The sequence below is a fragment of the Poecilia formosa genome, unplaced genomic scaffold (assembly GCF_000485575.1).
Source record: "Poecilia formosa unplaced genomic scaffold, Poecilia_formosa-5.1.2 Scaffold14, whole genome shotgun sequence".
Lineage (NCBI taxonomy): Eukaryota > Metazoa > Chordata > Actinopteri > Cyprinodontiformes > Poeciliidae > Poecilia > Poecilia formosa.
Genome location: NW_006799953.1, coordinates 893,575 through 917,146, shown reverse-complemented (window position 1 = coordinate 917,146; position 23,572 = coordinate 893,575). Strand labels below are relative to the sequence as shown.

Genomic DNA, 23,572 nt, shown 5'->3' with positions numbered 1-23,572 from the left:
CAGCGAAACTGAAGTTATGTGATGAGAGGACAATTAGGAAAAATGAACAATAGATTAGTGGAAACTGTACTGTGTTAGTAGTTTGTCTATTTTTATGGTAAAAACGTTTTCAGTTGATCCTCTAAGTTTTTAATACATTTCATCTCATGCATAAAAGCACAATCAAACTGTCATTAGTGCAAAGCTGAGAAGTCATTTATCTCTCCATCAGCGCAGCAAGCTGAAACCTGTTGAAAGGAGATTTTACACATAGAAGCCACGTTCGTCTGACTGCAGAAAGGACCGGTTTATTAATGAAAACTATGTCTGTGGGAACGTCATTAATTTCGCCTCACAGGAAGTAGTGTCCTAAATAAAACATACTTGAATTTTTCACGCTTGCACCGATTCTTTGTCCAGTACTCTGTCGTTTATAACCCTGCGTATGTGCGGGTTCTAACCTATTATTTCATTTTTTCTCTCTTTTTGATAAAGAATTAAAGTTATCGTCCCGATCCCCTAGTCTGAAAATGGTTTTATTAATCCCAAATGACAAATTCACAGACTGCATATACACTTTAATCCAGAAGGATTACTGTTATCGCAGTAGCCTTCTGAACTTTTTAAAGTTATGTTTTTGAATTCTTCAGTAACAGAAATAGTTAGTTATGAAAAACTGTTTCTGTCACTCCCTTTTTCCTGAGAGAGTGGGTGTTGAGCATGAGGCACCTTCCCGTTTCCCTGTGGGTTGGCTCTCTCTGTGCTCAGGGCAGGTCCAGGCCCGTCTTGAATAACATGTGCGGCGGGGAAAACTGCGCTCTTTGGACTACATAAAAACTCACAACATTGGCTTGGTTTGATCATTGACTGTTTAGTCCTAAATAAAAAGCTCTGGCTTGTTGTCGGTTTTATTTAAGTGGAGTTACGCTGTGATTTATTGTAGAGTGAGCGCTTTACTGTTTGGCAGACGGACTGTTTAGAAAAAAAACAAACAAAAAAAACAATCCAGCCAGAATAGTTTGGCTCGCCTCTGTCGTTAGACTGCTGATGAGCTAAGGTGGGTTTACATTAGCTTCTGTGTGAGTGTGTATTTGGCTACTCAGTGCAGCACGTACACATCATGGGAAACAGTGACTGTATTGGATTTGTCAAAGGAAATTAGATTGTAAGAGTTCCCAGCGGGAAATGCATCAAGAATGGCACCTAAGTTTGAACTGTGACTTGGAATACAGCCCCAAGATTTATTGTTACTGTGCAAATTAAATGTACTCAACCTGCTAGATGCGTAGAAGTTCACAAGTAACTTTTTTTTAAAACCCAAGTCATGACTCAAGTTTTTCACCAAAATTCAGTCATGTTCCAAGTCTGTAATGATGGAAATAAATATTTTTTTTCACTTGTATTATTGGTCCTAAATTACCAGATGAACATTAGGTTATTTGTGTATCTTTTAACATGTAATTTACCATTTTAAATCAACCAAAGGTTGCTTTATAATAGAAAAATTTATCAAATATTTACTCAACTATAGATATAAATATGCATCTATGTTTTGTGTATAATGATAGTTTAAAATCTGCTAAAGTTGAATTTTAGAATGGATCAACCTTTTTTATATTATGTTAATGTCTAAGTTGACACCTGTTTATCCCTGCCATCACATTATTCATTCATTTTTTATTGCACCAAGTATGGTTTTCTTCTTTTCACTGAGATAGAGAATTTTTTTATATTTGGAAACTGTTTCTAAATCTTTGTTCTCAATTCTAAATGGTAAATATTTTTAAATTTTGCTATTTTCAGGTGAATGTGTCTTTTAAAGCTGCAGCTAGCTTTGCAGTGAGAGAATGTCAGAAGTGAAATTATTTTATTTTATTCTGAAATTATCCTGTGATCATTGTTGTGAAGCTTCACGTAACATAAGCAAATTTTTATGAATTCTCATAATCCACCAACATCACAGGCTAATTATCAAATTCACCCTTTCACAATAAAACCACACAGCAGCTGCAGTCTGTAGCTCACATGCTGACTTCCTTTTGCTCTTCATTAAATCAGATAAAAACCGTTAAGATACGAGTTTCAAGTCTTCCAGGCTCAAGTCTAATTCGAATCTGAAGTCTCCTATTTTTGGTACTTGAGTGCGAAACTTGAGTCGTCATCCCTGACTAAATAAAAACTTTTGGCAGCTGTGATGTTTGTATTTCATTAAACAAGAGGCAAATATAGTTTTGTACAACCGCAGGTTTATATCGTATCTAGTAAACAAAAGGGTGAAAAATGCATCGGCTTGACATTATCGTCAGCAAAACAGCTTTCTGACTGCAGCGTAGTCGGTGCAATTCTTCAGATCTGGTCCAAATCTGAAGGAAAATTGAACACAGCAAAATTTTCTTTAAAAATGTTCCGTTTACTTTTTTACCAACAAAAAATATATATATTTTTTTATCACTGCATAAATTCAGAGTTTACAAACAAAAACTGCTCAAAAAATGAAATCTTCCCTAAATAGTTTTAAATGATTACACCACTACACCAATGAGTTTGTTCAGCCATCCAGCTAACCAGAACTCACTACGTCCAGTCAAATTTTTGGAACATGAATGCAAGGTTCACTAGTACTTCGATGGAAACAAAGCAAAAACATTTAATTGGCTGAAGTGACAATATGAGCAATATTTTTAAATTTACAAACTCCATTAGAGTTTCTTAACTGTGAATTATTGTCTGAAAAGATTTCTTTTAAACCGTGCAGTAAAACTCTGCCCATCTCATCTAAAAAACCTATTTGTGGACTATTTGACTCTACAATAAATTCCATTATTTTATTTCTATATAATATGTTTCTCAAAAAACTAATCAGAACTATGCAGTTCTGACCTGCTATTGCTCCAAACCTGTGCAGCATTCACATTTTTCAGTCCTCAAGGCTAATAGACTATTTTTTGTCCGTCTTGTCTTCGTGTTGCCTTGGTGATGAGTCGGCATGGTTGGAGACGGGAGATGGGCAGAGTGTGTGTGTGTGTGTGTGTGTTGCAGCACTGAGGATGAGATGGGTGCTGAATGTTTCTACTAATACCTCTGTGTTGGAGGTGTGAAATACACGGTCAGGCACTGCTGGTTGTGAGGCATCTACTACAGAATCGCCCAAAGCATCCAAATGGAAATTAAAACTGTAGGACCTGAATCTGAAATCTTCAGCACTGCAGTGTACTGAATGTTCCAGTATTATGCATCATTTATTTTCACATGTAGTGTTTACTTCTTCTGCTTTACATGACGCTACTGTACATTTTGATAAGCCGGTGGGTTTTACCGTAGTTATTAATAGTTTTAAAGAGCCATTGGAATTTAAAAAAAATGAGAAACTGACTCAATCTTTAAACCATGAAAAGGAGCAATGGGTAGAAAAGTTGAAAGAATTTAATTAAGAGTTTGAAAACAGTCGGAATGAAAATTGGTGTTTGATACTCCTTGATCAAGACTATTCATATCTAAAGTGAATAAAAATAATAACGGCTTTAGCACTCATCCCTGAGGTACACCTTTGATCACAAGAAAGCAATGCCGAGCTTGGCAATCAATGCCAAGCTTTCACACTATTTCACCAATAAGTGAGTAGTTTTATTATTATTATTGAGTTTTGTTTTCCTTTCCCAATCAATCATTGTACATTTGTAAAGTTCAGAAGTTTAACCCTTCTTGGGATGGTAATTTATTCAATTGGAGATTAGAGCAAGTTATGCATAGGCTACAAGAAAACAATCACCTGGAGCCATTTGTTGAATCAAAGTCTAAATTCTTTATTAACCAAACTAATCTATCTCTACAGGGATTTGCTGATGTGAAACATAACTCATAATCAGAGAAACGCAAAGATAAACCACAAATAACAGTTGGCGTCTAGTACTGATCATAATCAAAAGGGCTTTGACCAGAATAATTAATGAATACATTAAGAGCTTTAAGAGCACTTGAGAATTTCCTAGACTCTTCCCAAAACTCCTTCTGGAAAAATTTCCTTACCCTATCTGATATCTGTTTAAGGAATAGGGAACGGAAAGCATAAAGAAAAAAGTAAAAAGAGTAGACCTCACTGACTCATTGGTCAACGTAGACGATCCCACCTGCGTAGTTGAAGATGTCATTTTTTTTCTCTATTCAGGGATCATCACACCCTGGAAATATTGACAAAAATGCAGTTTTTGTTCTCCTTGAGGATCTGGAGGGCCAGCCACAGTACATTAAAAGGATAGTTGTTTTAGGCAACTCCCTACATCAGAATGCAAGACACAAAGTCTTTCTTCAGGATGGCAGCAATGGGACGCAGATGGGACTAACACAAACAACATGGCAGATTCTCAGTCTTACTGGAGAGACTGACTAGAAAATCCCATAAATGTGGTTTGTCTTTTTTGGTATTTTGAGCTCTGACTGATGCGTCCCTTGCCATCTCTTGGGGGGTCCCCTACCTTACAAACACCGTGGGATTTTTCAGGTCTGGCGAACAAAACTTGACCAGGTGACCTTTGTGTACTTGTATCATAGGAGGAATTCCCTCCGTTCGGATTCAGATTGGACTTAAGCTCACCTCGTAGAAACTCCTGTGACGCAATACGTTTCTGCAACCTGCTGACGACATTAGCCGTAGTCATCAAGTGTAGAAACTGTGACTAGGAGTGGAAGTATTCAGGGAGCTGAGCATTGCACGGCGGTGGCTTTCATGTCTCAGAAATCCGTTACATTGTTTGAAGATCTACTTTCAGTATTAATTGCACTTTCCCATAAGACTCTCTTTTTGATATAGAAAGTAATTATTTTAAAAATGTTTTTTGCTTGTTGAAGTAGTAGCTTCAATCCGGACCATGTGCTTTATCTGCACCTGATTTTCCCTTAAGTTCCTTATTTATGGGACTCTGACATACTAACCTTTCGTTTCTAAAATCAACAAAGGCGTGGACCTCCCATGAGTTTGTAATAGAGTTACAGACAAGCTAGAAAGAGGAGCTGGAAGCTACTCCTCTTATACACACACAGCTAAATTCCTTTTTTTGCCCTTCTCATTTTCCTGTAAGCAGGACTGAGGCCATCTAATTTACACTCCTCCACCCTCAAGTTCTCTCCCCTTTTCTTCGCTTCTGGATGAATCATAGTAACTTGGAGTTTTTGTGCATGAACGTGCCATACAAAATGGCAAGAGACGAGCAACTTGTAAGATTCAGGAGTATGTGAAAAACATGTGGTTTTCCTGTCAGTTAACCGATTCGCGTACCACCTCCCCCATTCCTCCTAATAACAAGAAACCACATTTAAACACACAAAAAAAGAAAGAAGCAACATTTATGAAGAGAACAAAAAAGTCTGATACTGCAGTCAGAGGCTGCCCTTAGTTCGGTCAGGGTTGGCTTTGGCTGCCATGGAAACCCTACTGTGCATTTGTGGTGAGTGAGACAGGTGTGCAGGAGAGTGCATGCTGCATGAGGGTCCACAGAGCCCTTCATTGTTCTCTGTCTGACTGTGGAGTGAAGTCTTCATCAGTTTGCTACTGTCTGTTACTGCTTTAGGTGGTGCAGCTGTTTACACTCCATCCATATTTATTTTCTCAGGATCCACTTTTGTTTCAGTATTACTGCTCATTTGGAAGTAGTAATGCAACATTAAGAGGCTGTAACCATGCAGTGAAAAGTAGATAAAAGTCTGTCTCTTTTTTTTTTTTTTACATGAGCTTCTGTCATGTGATGCCGTGTCACGGTGTGTGTTTTAACCTTCTGATCAAAACACACTAAAACTATTTCCCTTCTAAAACTTTCAATATTGCATTGACAAACAATGTTAGCACTTACATTACGGCATAGAGCCTCATCGCATGGTGCTTAATAAAATGGTACTTATTTCCAGTTAAGACAATTCTTTGTCAGGCTCTCCCCCAGTATATTATAAGCCTGGCGGGCCACCAGGCTTGACCCCCACCAGGCTAAGAATTGCTTATTTATTTAAGTCTTTTTAAAAAGTTTGGAAACCTTTCTTAGTCACATGCATGTTGTGTGCAGCAATATCGCCGTTCATATATTTGCGATAGATTAAACTATTATTTGAGTTCGGATTTATACCATGCCAGATTTTTAAATATGAATGCAAATTGCTCACCAAGTTTGTGGCTAATCAGCGTTTGATGAGCTTAATGAAAATAGCCATGATTAGCACTAGTAGTTGATGTTGTAATGAAATTAGCACATCAGACGTGCCGAAGCATGATGTGGGAAGACCAATGACTGTACTATATATAAAATGTATATTTTCCTCGTAGTTGGCTCATATGGTTATTGTTAAGTAATAAAGGATTCTGTGGTGGATTATTTAGCAGATTGGAGTTTAGATTTAACTCAGTTTCGAACAGGGTAAAGAACCAGTGTGTTGACATATTTAAACCCTATGACAACTGACTGAGCTATTACCAAACTAGATATAAATAAAGACAGAGATAAAGTTCCTGCCTTTGTCTCAACTAGCCTCGACTCTTATATTTATGTTTATTACCAGCAACATCTCAAGACTCGATCATTATTTTTGCTAACTTGGCTTCCTTTTCATTCAGTCCTTTTGTGTCAGTTACTACTTTTATTAATGTTGCCCTTTAATTTCCTCTGATCATAACTTCTGAATGCACTTTCTAACCTGATGATTGTCTGAAAACCACCAGAAAACACACCATTCACTGGGGCTGTAATAAAACCATAGCAATATTACTCATAAACATGTGGATACAAATCTACATTTTGCTCACTCTATTTCTCATCTGTGAATCTTTGCCATCTTTGATGCAGTAGTGTGTATCAGCTCTGAGTTTCTACTACAGTGAGCAGAAAATTATATTTGCATGCAAAACATGGATTCATAGCCAAGACCTTGACTGTATTAATTAACAAAGGACATTAATTCTGCTTCAATATAATATTGTTCATCCCTAACACACTAATGTAAAACTAATGTTTCATTGTTCCATTGCAACCTTAATAGTTACTTTTCTCATAAATTGATTTTATCTCATTGATAGTATCAAGCTTCTTTTGAGGCTGTAACATCTAGTCATTTTCGTGTTGCTGTGGTGAGTGCAAACTTGTCATAGCTCGTTTTCTAACCAGCAAAAAGAGGAAATTTTCTTACTTTGTGTTGAGCAACATTTTGTGCACAGCTACATTTTGTTTTTGTTTTATATCTTGAGTTCTGGGAAGTTTTCCAGCACAAAGTGACAACTGCATGGCAATGATTCACACGGTTGCATGTTTTAGAAATGCGAGTTACGACTTTAAGCTACATGGTTTTACCACATCTGTTTGTTTCAGTGCACTAATGGGGAAAAATGCTAACTTTTCGCTTGTGTGGATTTGGTTTGGTGACATCGTAAGAGGCACAAAATCAAGCTGATCAGCATAAGTAAACACTATGGCGGACACGTAACTTATGACATTTTTCAACATGAATTCAGAAGCTGTCACTCTGATTCTGCTCTCAAACCATGATGAAGACGGGCGTGAATGACGACACTGATGCAAACGCTGTTGATGACGTTGATAAATTTCAGACCTTCCTTCACCTGATTTCTGGTTGGTCGTCATGCATAGTCTCCGCTCATATGATTGCTAACATTTAGCTACAGTGGAATCCAGATAATCTAGTCTGTGCTGGTCCTCCTAACAAACTGCTGCAGTGTATTTTATGGTATGGTTGTACTGATATCCATTTAGCTCAAACGTTTTGCTGTAGTCATACAGAATTACATGTAAGTATGTTTTGAGTGAGGAATTGGATTACAATCATGCAAAGAAAGAAGAAACACACACAAAGAACAATTGAAAACTTGGTACCCAAACCAACTGTTTCCTCACGCAGACATGGTTTTTCAACCAATGTTCAGAGGTTGGTAGAGTACCCAAAGAGTGTACTTTACCCAATGTTTGGGGTAGAGTACAAAGAGTAACCCTGCTTTAACAAGTAAAAGAAGTAGCCATCTAAAAAATTGCTAAAGTAAATACATTTAAAAGTTAGTTTTATCCTCCAATAAATGTAACCAAGTGTAAGTACTTAGTTGGCCATGCTTCAGCAAAGTAGCAAATCAAGTTCTGTGATTGACTACAACTAAGGCAAATGTCCTGCCTAGTAGCTTGAAAAAAAACAACAACAACCGAATAAGTAATAAAAATGAAGTTATTGAGAGCATGCTATTCATTTTTACTCTACTGCAAAATCTAGAGATAAGTGGGATTACAGGGAAAGTCGTGAACACACTCTTGGTCAGGCTTTCATTGTCCCTGCTGGTGTGTGAATCCTCACATCGGCAGTGTTACTGTATCAAACAACTGCTACATTCAGACATTTAAAAAACCAACTAAATATCATGGATTAACACCTTAAGAAGATTACCTGAGCTTCTGTGCCTTTTTAGATTTGATGCATGTAACTGAAAGGAATGTTCTGATTTTTATTGTTCTACTTAAATCTAGTGTCAGTCCTTCTATATCTTACAAGACAAAGTGTTCCCTCAGACTTTGGCACTGTGTCCCTTCTGTGGCCTTTTTCAACTGAGCTGTTTCTGTTGTCACCGTTACTCCAGGGAATCGCTGACGCATTTGCCTTTTCTGTTGAAACACCTGCGCTGAGAACATGAAAGCATTCTCTGTTTCCTCTGGTTCTAAATCTTAAAGACATCCTTTGCTACGCTTACCACTTTCACTTCCCCATCTTAGTTGGAGGAAACGTGAATAGTTGGAGAAAGAATTGGATTGTAAGTGGAAATCCAATTCTCCATTTCAGGGGTTCCAGTAAATTATTTTTTGCAAAAAGCCTTCCTGCTTGTGAAAGTGCATGGAAGAGAAGCGGAAGCAGCTGATTGTGTTTCAGGTCACCTGAGAACCTCCTGTGGGTGTCCAGTGTCTGTGTCCACAATTGCTAATGGAAACAATAGCCACTAAGTGGACCTAGGGCAAGTAAACTTTCTCTCTGTTACTCCAGAACTGAGACACAGCTTGCTTTTAAAATGTGCATTTCACTATAGTTTTATTATTTATAGTTTCAGCTTTTTTTCTACAAAGGTTGTTGTTGATTTTAAAGTTAGCGGTACGCTTGTTTACCAGGAAATCACAGTTCATGGGAAAGAACTCACCTTCCTGAGGCACAAAATCAAGCCAATTAGCTTGATTAGCTTGATTTTGTTGACTCCGTTGGTTAATCATGCATCCTGTCTACAGAGGCTATACTCCTCCTTGTTTGACTCTTCATCTCAAGGCATTTGCTGTTCAATAAAGGACATTAGAATAATAAACCAAGTTAAAGGCGCCAGTATGTCTGTGAACTGTTCCTAGAGTTTAAAAGCCTTTTAAGAAGAAACTTCAGATGCTCTATTTGACGTAATCATTCACAGCTTCTTCTGTATGCTGATTGGCCAAAATAAAAATAATATTGGAGAAATCCATTTCAATGGGAGAAATCCCAGATGGAGACCTAAAGGAAGATGAGAATTGAGAGGAATTTCGAAAGACGGCTGGCCAGGCTTACTTACAGCAGGAGTATTTGGAATATTCTCAAACTGTCCCACCCCCACTTGTTACTTCTAGGCTTTTCACATCAAAGACAATTTCAGCTGTTTTTTTGTTTTTTCTTTGGAGAAAATTGTTGGATGTCCAGGTTTGGCAACTAAAGCAACTGTTTTATTGGTGCTAAGCTAATTTGAGTATGAGCAACTTAACAATCTAGAATTTGAAAATGTAACAATGTAGCATCAGTAGTAGTATAACTGAAAGTGATTATGTTACTACTGTAATACGATGAGGTTTTTACTCAACGTCATCACAGTGTGAGGGACTCTCATCTGTCCATGCACAGTCTAGAAACCCCCTACGTCTCCAAAACATAAGTATTTTACTTTAGAACCATCTTTTAACTTAACTTACCTCTTTGCCTTGTAGCACCTTTCTAGCCATAACATATGGTTCTGCTGGGCAGAGAGCGATACTGCTCATGTCTTAAGCCCTGGTGGGAGATTATGTTTGAAATGACGGTGAAATTTTCGTCTATTTTACAGAACTTTATGGTTTAGAGAGAGTAACCAAACTGAAAACCAGCTTTAACGAGTAAAAGCTGCTTTAACAAAGCAGCTTTTACTCTCCTTTTACACCGAACCCCTCTCAGGTGTCGGTGTGTGCGCGTGTGTGTATGAGTGTGTGCTATTTTTCGTTTCTGGTGGCACCAGACTCTGGAAGTGTTCCAAGTGAGCAGCATTAAAGCCACACAGATACAGATAAAACAGCAACTAGCTTTGAAACCACATAACCAGATGACTGTTTATCTGCAACATGAGACCCTCAGTAGAACAAGTGAAGCTCACACTAACTTCAGGAGACTCTGGTCTTTATGTTTAAGCAATGGGTAGACCTCCCTCTTGTGGACACATAAAATATTTATTTTCTCTGTTTATTTAATTCTAATTTGAAAAAAGTTGCCATACAGTGCTTATATGTTGCTAAAAATGAACATATATGTGAAAACATTGTTTCGGACTGTGGGGATGTTTTTATCCACTAGTTAATGCAAAAATAATATCAATATGGCATAAACTACTGAGTCTGTAAACCTCCAAGCTCAGTTGCGTAAGTTGTACTGGACATTTTCTGAGTTAGCACCATAGTGATGGACATAAATCTGTTGAACAACATGACTTGGACTTTGCCAGTTGATTATTGCGTCATAATGAAAACATAAAAACATTCTTATCCATTTGCACAGAATGATTAAGGGAAGAAATTAGCCATTTTTATTGGTAGTAACAATTACAAGTAGGCAAGAAAAAAATCTCAACCTCAAAATCCAATATGGCTGCCTTCGTCAATATAAATCTTATTTACACGCTCTGTAAAAAGCTTTTTATTTGGAGATTTATTTCCAAACAAATCCTTCAGACAATTAGTCCCTGTAGTGTCTAAAATTACACAATCCAGGGAAATACATTATTAGTTTTAAAATGTGTGGCGCAAATCACAAACTTTGAGTCTTATTCACTTCTGCTTGAAAGGTTGATATTTTCAGCAACATTTGGTAACATTGAGCAATGTGCGTACAGAATTAATCAGTTTTGGTTATTTGGCCAGTGGCCAGGTCCGATTAAGCAGAAAATTGGCTTTTTCTGTCATCATTAAATTACCAAAATTTCCCCAGTTTTTGTACTGCTCTTTGAAAGCTATTATTGTACCTCTATTCAAACCTCCAATCTATTATAAAACTACTTTGTCCCATATATTGTATTTTGTCATATGTATCTGTAATGTGTCTCCTCATTACTATATCATCCAATACATGAGTTTTCTTAAACTCTCTTACCTAATTTTAATCCTTATTTGCAGTGTTTATAACCACAGACTCAAATCTTTCCTTGCACCTCCAGTGTTACTGCAACACAATACGGACACTAGAGGGCAGTAGTTCTTTGCTTAGAAAGCAGTACCTGCTGTATTTCTCATTTCAACTTTTTTTTTTATTATTTATTGCAAAACTTAAAACTTAACAATGACATTTTAGTCCATTGAAATAACCAAATGCGAACAGAACAGAATTTTAATGGAGCTTTTTTCTGTATGAATGCATGTTGTGAAATAGAGAAAAACACAAAGATGAGTAATCAGCATAAACACCATACGAGACTGTGTGTACAACAGGGTTCGTGTGTGTGTGTGTGTGTGTGTGTGATGTGGGGGCAACGCTTGTTATCTGGTGTCTGTCCAATCGCAGCGTGATTCAGACCATTTCTACATTGACCTCAATAGATCAAAGTGAATTCAGCTGGCGGGTGATGAATACTCTCTCTATGGCTTCACGTCTCCCTCTCTTTTACTCACACACGCAGATTATTTTGAACCCCTTTGTCCCCTCTCTCTCTGTTTCTCTCTCTCTGTCTCTCTCTCCTTTACACAAACAGATTGAGTTATGAGGGGAACTTTAACTTATCAAATATCAGAGACTGAATTAATATAGAAAAGCAAACACAGATACGGCACCGTGGGAGACTAAGTTGTGCCACATAATAGGGCAATAGCGGCTTTGTGGGGGGGGGCGGATCCAGGACAGATGAAATGGATGGATTTGGGGGATCAATGCTGTCATGAACAACAATATCAAATCTTGTATTTTTCCTGTGTAGGCAGTTTTATTTCCAGTTCAAGAGAAATGAGTAAGTAAAGAAATCAGTTATGTAGCCATTTGATAAATGATACTGTCAGTATCTAACATCTACTTCCCTGAAGCTCATAAAGTGAAGAGGTGACTGTAAAAGAATGTATTACCCACTTCTTTACTTAAAGAAGCGATAATTAGCAGGACATCAGAATCAATAGAACAGTACCGTAGATAAAGTCAGGGATTCCCATTTAACATGCAGATATTTTATGAATGGTGCACTCCGAGCTTTTAAATAATGCATGCTCATTGCTTGTCCCTGCCGCCCCCCCCCACCAATCCAACAGCCTCCTACACAAAGGGACATGTGTGAAAACATCTCATCTGTGATTGTCGCACTTCTTTGAACAACACATTACAGCCGTTATTATATTATACCGTTGGCGCATTAATTATTGGTGACAGAAGCGTGGATTATTTTGAAAACACATCCTTCATATCAGATTGTTTTGGTTCTAAATCTGTTTTCTGTTTCACACCGGTGCTTCTTTAGAAGCCACTCACGTGGAAACACAGCTGTCTACTTTCTGCGTACGCTGACCCACATACTCTTAAAGTCCACACACACACACACACACAAGCTCTAATGCTTGAAATGTTGTGTGTGTGTGTTTAGGTGGAGGTTAAGCAGGATCAAGTATTTATTAGCTGCAAACCAGTCTTTTTTTTTTTTTTGCTGGTTTGTTTTATTCTCAATATTCCAGTTTCAAACCGAGAGAAGATGAAGGGGTAGGGGGGGGCAGCAGAGTTTTCCCCAGCACATCTCCTGAGAGATGAGCAACCCCCCGTTTCCAATCCACCCATCACCCAATCTTCCCTCAGGCCTTTTTCTGGGGTTGACACGTCAAAGAGGGCAAAAAGCAGTGGATGTGGGTGGGGTTTGTGGGGCAAGGGTATCTGGGTAGATCCTGGCGGTAGGAGCGCTGGGCGGCCGTCTGATTGGCTAGAGGAACGCTGCGCTGCCTAATTACACACATACCTCCCCACATAGTGTGGGGAGGTATGTGTGGTCTGCGATCACACAGACTTCCTCCAGGCCTCTTGACAGGAAATCTTTATTTATCTCTAGAAATGTCACAATAGGAACCAGAGATAATTTAGTTTAAATGTCAAAGTGCAGTTGTATCTTTTTCCTCCTAAAGTCAGTGTAATAAACTAAAGGAAACAGGTACTTATATTTATTGAAAGCTTTTTTTTTTTTTTGTTGAACCCAATTTCTCTTGTAGATCAGTGTCGTGACATTCCTTTAATGGACAGAAAGAGATTAACACCTTATTTTAATGAGATCAGCTGAGATCAAAATGATTGTCTTCTGTAAAACCTCAACCTATATTTAGAGCCCAATAGTGTTGGAGTATCATGCTATACAGTAACCAAGGCATGCTTATTTTTCACCTGAAGTTGCAGACTTTTCATTTATCTTTTTCTGTTTCTTTTTCTTTTGCTAACCGATACTGTGACACACCATGTTCCAATCTGTGACACACCATGTTCCAGTTGTTGTACGTAATAGTGTTGTAGTTGTGATAAACTTAACTCGTTGACAAATGTCTTTTTGGACGCTACAGTATGTCTTTCCTGACAGACTGCAGCAGATACTTTCTTGTGTTGATTTATGTTGTAACGATGCATCACCTAAAACCTGCAAATGTTTTTTTATTTGTTTCTGAAGACATATGTGACTAAACAAAAAGGGACATTGTTGCATTGTCTCAAATCCCGCTTCTGCTGTTTTTATTCTGAACTTTTTGGTGAAGTGCTAAGCTAACGTTAGCATTCTAATAATTCTGTTTTGATATGACTTGTTGATAGCTTGGCTTGTAATGTATTTCAGGCCATATAAAACTTACAGAAAAAGTTGGTCTTCATAACCTGAGCAATTGATTTTGAACGTTGTAAAATTTATTGACCAGTGTTTCAGCTGCTCTCTGGAAATCGAAGCGTAGCAGATGGGTCACGTGACGCAGAAAGACAAGGATCCACATGAGTCCGTTTCATTGCGAATATTCTTGTAAAAGGTGCAGGAAAACAAGATTCTAAGCGGAAAACCCAGACTCGATCACGTTGACAATGTTTAGACCTGTAGCGTGACGCATCATGTTAATCCAGAAGAAAGCCTTGTCTGTCCTTCAAAACAAATCAATTCCACTGCGGAGACATTGAGAAAACGTGACAGCCTATCTCTAAATGAAAACCAAGAACAGCTTAAAGTCAAGATCGTATCAGTCCACTTATCTTATCCCTCCCAGCTCCTCTGCCTTAATGCCAGCGCGCCCACACACACAGCACAGTGTGTGACGGACCATCGCTGAACGCTGACCTTTCTGCAGAATGAACTCGTGCGTTGCTGTATTTTAAAACCCCATGCTGCTGCTGCTATCCCCTCACCCCCTCCACGTCTGAAACCAGACAAACACTTCAGCCGCTCTCCACAGTACCTGAGCCAATTGTGTTGGCGGTGTGCGATGCGAGGAGTTCAAGGTGGGGGGAGCAAACTCTTGTAGAGACACTTCATAATGGCCCTCTTTTACTGCACAGCTTGACTGCTTATTAATTTTTGATCGATGTAGGTTTGGGACGCTCCAGGAAGGCTAACTGCAGCCTGGTTTATTTTGTGTGTCAGGTCTTTGTTTGGCTGGTGCCCTTGAAAGATGATGTATTCTAGAGGATGAAACCAGCAGCTTTGTGTTCAAAACCCTAAATCAGACGTGCACATGGGAAACGCGTCTTTTTGTCCCAGATTTAGGACAAAGGAGCCATACGTCTGGATCATCAATCTATTTTTGATGAAGAGCCACTCACCAACCTTCTTCATCTCCGTCTGCTCGCTCTGTGTGAACCTCTTTATGTCCGTGCATCCTAATACCACATTTATATTCATTAATAATCCCACAATAAATGCTACAAACCAGAGATAAGGATTAAACCTCCACACAGAAACTCTTTAATCATCCATATGGTGACCCTGCGCATGTTTTCATCAGCTGGCACATATGAGGACTGTAGTGAAACAAAGGAGTGCTCAGGCCCTGCTGCCTCCAAAGATTGAGGAGAAAGGAGCGGGTGAGTGGTTTTTGGGGTTCCTCCTGTCATCCTTTGTGTCCTAATTGAAGTTTTTCTGCCTCTAAACCCTCCAGACTTTCCCTCCGCCCCCCTGCCGGTTAGAGAGGAGGGAGGTTGGGGGGAGCAGGCCCAACAGAGGGTTGAGGGGAAAAGGTTCATGTCAGGCTTTGTTGCCACTGGCATGATGCCTGTCCCCGATTGCCCTTCTCTATAGCTTTGAGGTTCATAAACCTCAAAACTATTAAAAGGGGTGACGTGAGGTCTTTTTCTGAGAACATGACGCCCTGAATTTTTTCTTAATAATTTTAGTTTTTCCAAAGGATGCACATAAATAGTGTAGCTACTACTTTGGCTCTAATGCAGGTATTTCTCCGTTCAGGAAGAAGTAGTGCAGTATATGAGTCGTGGATCCTTTATATGTGTGTGTCTGTGTTGATGAGTGGGGCACAGAGAGTTGCCACGGGAACAGAAGACGAGACTCAGTCAAAACATGACATGAACTGCACAGTTCATCTCTCTGTTTTTCTTACTCACTAAAGGAGAGGTTGTCTGATAGAAAACACCTGGTTATTTTTTGTGCCGTAAAAGGCTGTGACCTTGAGCTTGCATTACACTCTGATGCATCTTACCAAGTCATAAAAGCTACTTATAATGCCACCATTCGATTTCACTGTTTCTGTCTGAAGTAATCATTTGTAACCAGTTTATTATTTTTTTCTTTAAAAGTAATGAAAAGAAAAAAGTGTAGCAGAAATTTCACGGTAAAGCACCTTGTGAAGTATCGACAAATTTGGATATGGCAGTCACCTTTGACGGAGCTTTAATGTCCCAATGTGAAGCTGTGAGCCCACTTTGTTTCAATAACAACAAAAACCAAAAACCTGTCCTAATCATGAAAAAAGGTGAATTATGTGGAAGTCCTGATATAGTGGTGAAATATCTCACTCATATATGTTCCATAGTATTTTGTAATGACGTCGCTATCATATTTTCAAACTTTTTGTTTACCTAAACACATCTGTATAGCACCATTTATTGATCCCTAACCCAGGGATCAATAAATGATTAGCCAAGTTAATGAGAAAGTAACTTGAGCTGCCATCAGTTGTAGCTGTTCAGAGCCTTTGGCATGCTGACTCTTCAATGACGCAGACAAAGTGTCTGCTGAGATTAGCATGAGATTAAGTAATGTTATAGCTATGAAACTGATTAGGGTTTGTTCCAGTGATACAATGGTAACATATTCAAGGTTTCCCCCCAGAAAACTTGCTAAGCTCAGTAGTTGGGCGCTAGGGCAGTCATTTATCCAGCGGCCCGTTGTGTTTTTGAGTTAAAGAATATTTAAAGTTGACAGGAAATTTGAAAATATCACTTGGTAGTTATGTGCCATTGAAAGATTGGAAGATTAATGCTTGAACACCAACCATAAAGTCTTTAAAAAATGCTAACGTTTTAAAAAGACTTAAATAAATAAGTCATGCTTAGCCTGGTGGGGGCACAAGCAAAGCCTGGTGGCCCGCCAGGCTTATAATACAAGTGGGGAAACCTTGATATATGTATGTCATATTTAGGATATCTGACTTGCCATATGACACCACTGGATACTTTGACTTAGTGTGTTGGGTGTATATTACTGTTTTCATATTTCCTATAGTCATCAAATTGATGGGAATTGGGCTGCTATGTAATAATGCAATTTTCCTTTTTACTAACAAATGACCTGATTACATGTTTGTGTTTTGTTAGCTCTGGTTCAGCTAAACATGGGTTATGTTCTGTTTAATTCTGAACTATAAGATCTGCATAATCTTTTCCTGACTTCACATAAGACATTATTTCTTTGTTATGGGTGTGTGAATGTGCTAGTTTATGATAATCGGCCACGAATCTCTAACCTGTACATCTCTAGTTTATGTTTAGTTTTGTTTGGGATGTAGAGAAATGTTCAGTAAATGTTCAGTAAATGCATATATAGGAAGTTAAGTCCAATTGCTTGATTTCTTTTAATAGCTCTGGTTCAGAAAGTTGGTCAAGTTACTTTGGACCAGCTGTTCAGCTTCAGCAGAGATTCTGTTAACCATCCCGTGTAGTGACACAAACCGTCCGCTTCACAGCTGCTTCTGAATTCGTTCCTGCGCTTAAAAGAGAGAGTGTGAGAGCGGAGCCGATGAGGCGTTTATTTGGGATCGAGACGAAAGGGAGAGAGAGAGAGGGCGAGAGAGAGAGGAGGGGTGGATGGAAGAGAGCAAGCCAAAGAGAGAGGGAGTGTTTCTCCCTTTCCCCTAGCAACGGTTGGTGGTGTTCGTCTCCAGCCTCTTGTTTTCTTTTGCACACATACACACACACACACACACATACGCATACACACGGACACATCTCCTGCGCTCACTCAGCTCGCTCGCCTTCAGCCTGTTGGACCCCCGGGGTGTCTCTTCACTTTCGTTTTCTCCAAATGCTTCTCTGGGCTTTTTCCTGCCAGACAAAGGCTTTTTATCACGGATAAGAAAACAGAAATTCTTTGCAAAACACAGCGAGATTAAAGAGCGGAGGACGTAAGAGAGAAGCAGAGAGAGTGACAGAAGGAGAGCGAAGGAGGATGGAGCCTCTGAGCGCTCACGGTCTGCCCCGGCTCTCCTGGATCGACACTCTCTACAGCAGTATGTATCTTTCTCTCCATCCATCCATGTCCTCATCTCCACTCATAGATGTTCCTTAAGCCGTCTTACTTTCCACCCCCCATTTTCCTACCCGTTTCCCTTACACCCATGATTACATGCACACAGTTTGAATTCTTTGCATTTTTTCAAGACTTTTGCTCTGCAGGTATTATGGTGGATGTCTGTAACTCGTCAGAAAACTCATCTGGATCTCCATTTTTTTTTTTCTGCTCTGGAGTGGCAACACCTCACTCCTGCTGTTTTCAGACATAAAGGCAAGGGGAAGCCCTTATATTGGCAGTGTGTGTCTGAAAACCTGGAGGTAGAACTTTATGTTCCAAGCCATCTAGAAGAGCAGCTGGGTCAATAAGTGTTCAGCTGGCAGTCCTATTTGATAAAATAACAATTTCATAATTTTCCTTTGGCAACTCTCCTAACATTCCCCTGACTTTGGTTTGTTTGGTTGTTGCTTAGCTCAAAAAAGCACAATATAAACATTCATTCATATAAAACACCATCCATAAATTAGGGATGCGCTTTTAGCATATCATTTATTGTGAAAAATTTCTTGTCATGAAAAGAATTTTGATTTGATGTTCTCACGATAGATTTCAGTTAATGTTGAAACACTGACAAACTATTTTCTCCCATTTTTTTTCCCCGCCAGAGCATTCACGAATATCAGTAAATTTGAAAAATGTGATTAAATAAAGTCTCTATGTGCAGTTTGACGATATAAATCGCACTTCTTTAAGTATTTGGCATCAAGTTTGTGGCGATATGAATGCTATGCCTAAAAAAGAAGCGATAAATACTTTTTAATCATATTTTTAATTATCACCACAGTACCACACAATACTGTGATGAAATTCCAAGTCCACATCGCCAAACCCTGCCACAAACTAGTGACATGTATGAATGCTTGTTTTCAGATCAGCTACTGTTATTCTATGCAGTGAAACCCCGGTCTGATCAGGTGCAGCCGCGGTTCTGTTGGTGTGTTTTTGAGCTTCTTTGTGTGTACGTTGGGAGTCCGGGGCACATGGCACGGCCGCTTGGGATTTGCACCACTGTGTCACCACTGTTGCCATGTTGTAATCTCCTGAGAGAAAGTAAATAGGAGGACGGACAACATGAAGTCCTGGCGGGATTAAAACGTAGGGAAAAAACATTTTACCTTTGTGGTAAAGAGTGGTAGAATATACTTTCCCCTCATTAATCTTGTAAATATTGTGTGAAATGTTTCATTAAAAATAATTTCAGCAGATTTTCTTAATCTGTGATGTGTGTTGCTCTTTGGTTTGTTAAATCGTTTGTTTATTGTAACTGTGCAGGAGCTGTAGAGTTACTAGAAATTCACATTAGAGCTGAAATTTCCAAAGGACAGCCAGCATTTTGTAAACAATCATCATCTGTGACAGAGTTTGAATCCTGAAAAGACAAAAAACAGGGTGACTTTAAAAATATGTTTCACTCAGGTTGTCACAAAAATGACATTTCAAACTCAAGACTAATAAAACTAATACTATATATCTAATTTAAAACGCTGAATTTTTAAAAACAGTTTTAAGAAAGCAGTCCCCTGAAGGAAATGCCACTTAAAATAAGCAGCACACAAGTTGATCGCCCTCTACCTCCAGCCTCCAAGCAGGATGCTCAAGACTATCTTCTGCAGACTAACCGGATGAGTCCTACCTTTAAACGCTGCTGGCAGACACACAGAGGTTTTATGCCTGCAGTGGTGTCATTTTGTGTTGTTGATCTTGTTGTATTTCACATGATGTGTAAGAAAAAATGTCTGTAGAGCAACCTGACTTCTTAGTTCAAATGTTAACAAGCATGGAGATATAATTATATTAACATAGTGTCCATCCCAAGTTTTGAGGCAGGTCCGCTTTATTTGGATCCCCATTTCAGAGAAACAGGGATCCAAAAAAATAAATAAATAAATGAAAAAAAAGCTCTTTGCTCTTACTGTTGACCATATACCAGTGGCGTCGGTGTTCTCTTATGACTGTAACTGCCTTACAGAGCTGGATATTTTTAGATGCTCAATGCATGCATTAATACTCATTAGGCGTTTCTGCATGATAATCAGTTTCTGTATCATATGTAGCGTTCACACGGCTGTGCTGTATTCGGTGGATCCTGGCATCAATGTGAAGCTGGTTACATTCTAATTTGACACCTTGTGGAAGTGGATCCATTTTTAATGGCACCAGATGCCAGATGTATGCACCAGGAGACAGGATATTAGTTTCACAACTCTTTACTATCGTGAAAAAAAAAAAAAGCCACAAACATTCATGCGGCTTAATATCTTTTGCTTCGTCTTTTGTATGTCTATGGAAAGTTGCTGAAATTGTCTTCTGCTCAAGAAATTAAAATTACATTCAGAACAAGTAACACCTCAGAATGTGTGAGGCGACTTGTATTATCACTCATATTTCCTAGGAAGTAGCACGCTGACCGCGTCCCTCTGCTTTCAAACCGGTATGCATCCCAACTACAGCGTCCTCTGTTTTCATGGGAGTTACTAACACGACGGTGTAATTGCATCTCTTCTTTTTAGCCGCTGACATGTTAATGGCTGTGTGTGTGTGCGTTGATCGGTGACCGCACATCCTGAACCACAGGAGCCAAGTGGGAGTAAATGCTCAGAGGCAGAGTGACTCTGCTTCTCCCAGAGAGACTGAAGCCTTTCTGTTTAACCCCACCGCCAATTTAGGCAGCGCGCGTTGCATTTCTGCCACGTGTTTTGTTCTGTAACGGCAGCTAATCCTAAAAGGTTTACAGCGCCAGTGTGTTGAACAGCGAAAATGAAACATGATAAATTAAAGTCTTCACATTAGAGCAAGCACACTTGGAAAAGAAAAACAAGGCAAGTCCAGACCTTTCGTCAGTCTTCCTCTGCAACATTTGTCCAGTCAGCATCTAAAGTAGTCGAATCTCTGAGAGCAATTAGTGCGTCTCAGCTGCTTCCCTTCAGCAAAATTTTTTTTTGTCAACATTTTTTCAGCTCTTCTTTCAGTTCTGAGGCTAATCACTGTCTCTAGTGGGTTTCTCACACAGTCATAAACGTAATCAGTTTTGTTCTAATCTGCTGCAGAGTGAGGACTTTTTCCCCCTTCCTGTGGTTTGATGCTTTAGGCTGCTGTCTCATTTTAGTTTTCTGTCGCCCAAGAATCTGACTTTATGAGATACCAAGATATTGCGTAACATCAATCATAGCTTTATGACTTTGTTGCTAAAGTGACTGGGAATTTTGTGTGTTTTAGCTTTGTGCCATGGAGATATATATATATATATATATATATATATATATATATATATATATATATATATATAATTTTTTTCCGCTTAGTTTATCAAGTTATTCCCCCCATTGACCATTGTTTACAATAGCTCCTTTACCAAACTCTTTCAATGGAATGTAAAAACAAAAACAAAAAAACATAAAAGAAGAAATCTACCAACATTTTACATCATGAGCAGTATTTGTTTTGAATTTTTGTATGAAGGTGTTTCATGTTGCTCTGACTGATGTCTTCACGCTGGGCCATTTCCTGAAGTGCCACATTAATGTTGACGTATTTGATGGGATTTCTTGACCAAAAAGGTCACAATATAATTTTGTCATTTTGAATCGTATGTGCTAAAAAATTTAAATAAGTTATTCTGCTTCGTAAACTTTGCATTCTGATTTGTACATTATAACATTTAACGACTGGTGTTTCAGCTGCTCTCTGTGCATCTCTGCCTATACTGAAAACATTCCAAGCATAATGCCTGGAGGAGGGCATATCAAAGACAGACGGACGCCTGCAGCAACTAATGCAGTCTCTCTCCTACTATTTTGCAAGCTATGCAAAACGTGTCCTACTTAAAATTGGTTAGCACTTGGACAACATTTAAATGGAGTTTGCTAAGGGACTCAAATCAATCAATTAAAATGTCTTGACTACGACCTTGGTCTGATATTTGGGATTTAATAGCGATGGACTCATTCTTCAGGGTCCTCACTGCCACCTTCACAGAATAAGACTGGTCTCTGCTTTGCTTCAGTGGCATGTGCAGCTCAATCAAAAGGGAAAGCCAGATTATGTAACGATCTGGATATGGACATTTTGGCATGGTGGGGCAATGTGGCACGTGCACATTCAGGGACGTAACGTGTGTGCATATGTCAAACGGATTTCCTCTAATCTGATTCAGAAGGAGGCAGGCTTGAATTTATATGCATCTCTGGGGATGCAATAGAAATAGTTTTTGTCACGCCGGTGTGTCAAAGAGTAGTTCTGCTGTGCTCTAGTAGCCACACCATGAAAATCAGGATTGGCAGATGAGTAGTTTGTCACTGGTTGAAGATTGTAGCATGAATCCGGATTTTCATTGCTTACTTGGAATAAACTGTTTCCAATAGCTGGTAATCCGTCAGTTCTTCATCACTAAACAATTGCGAAATAAATAGTGTGATCTGATGAATGTAGAGTTTGGTTGTACGTTCACAGTTCCGCTAAAGAGGAAGCCCAAATGCCAACATAACATGTTGAAGATGTATGACAAAAGGTTTCTGCTTGTCATCCACTGCCCAGTGTGTTAATGATCAGTAAAGATAAGCCCCAACTCCTCTGGTCATTTGATCACACAGTCCGTCATTGGGATGTGACTGTCTCAGCTGGTGACACTACCTCTTATTACATGTGTCTTTTCTGATATCTCACAGAGAAGACCCACAGATGCTTACGTCTCTGCTTGAAGTATTTTGAGAAAAAGGCCAGATTATTGAAAACCTCTTCCAGTATCATATGGGTACTAAAATCTTTCTAATAGATCAACTTGGCTATTCCACGGAGTATCAAAGATTTGATCAGGCAGGTCTTCCTGGAAAGAGACCCTAGAGAAGTCCTAGAACCATCTAAGGGTGCATTCACACCAACCCTGTTTAGTTCACCTTAATCGCACTCTAGATCATTTGCCTAGAAAGTCCTGTTTGTTTGGGGAGGTCTCAATGTGCCATCGAACTCTGATGTGGATCTAAAAAGCAAAATCTGGTCCACCTAAAAATCAAGGTCTCAATTCAGTTGAAGTGAACTCTGTTGCAGTCTGAATGCATAACGTCAAGCGGACCAGAGACCACTCCAAAAGCAGGAAACAAACTATAGCGGAGGGCATTTCAGTTCTACAACCAACACAAACGCTCCTGTGTAGCACATGCAGGAGAAATGGCTCTGTTACCAAATTTAAGAGAAATGTTACCACCACTCCCTTTTCATAAAAAAGGAAGTTGCACTTAGTGTCTTTTTTTGTGCAGCACCACCAAAGGCAAGGGTTTAAACAGGTTTTGTCAAGGTGTTTGGTTTGGTTGACACAATGCGGTGTGAAAGTGAACCCCATCAGGTGAAAATGTAACGAACGTTGCAGCATTTTTCCCCAATCGACCTGAGTCTGCCTGTCTATCAGGTGTGAAAACACCCGAAAGGAACATTGAGTACCTTCTTCAAGCCTCGGAACACATCGAGATTGCCCAGGATTAACTGGAAAGTGTTGCTGGGAAGAGGAGCATCTTGAATCACTACCTCAACAGAGAGATGGATGGGATTCCCAGGCTGCCATATTCTTTGTCTGAATTCCCTCTGGAGCACATTAGC

General features: G+C 39.1%; 1 protein-coding gene across 2 annotated transcripts in view; it reads left to right on the top strand.

The window, feature by feature from the left end:
• Positions 1-23,572, top strand: part of abr (ABR activator of RhoGEF and GTPase) — a 126,474-nt gene that overhangs the window by 5,710 nt on the left and 97,192 nt on the right. Inside the window, exon 1 of one of the 2 annotated variants that reach the window (XM_007545838.2) lies at positions 17,521-17,921. The exons of the other annotated variant lie outside the window; for it this stretch is intronic. Coding sequence (XP_007545900.1) covers positions 17,861-17,921 — 61 coding nt within the window. The 5' untranslated portion in view covers positions 17,521-17,860. Of the gene's footprint in view, positions 1-17,520; positions 17,922-23,572 lie in introns of those variants that run through there. 2 annotated transcript variants of the gene reach the window in all.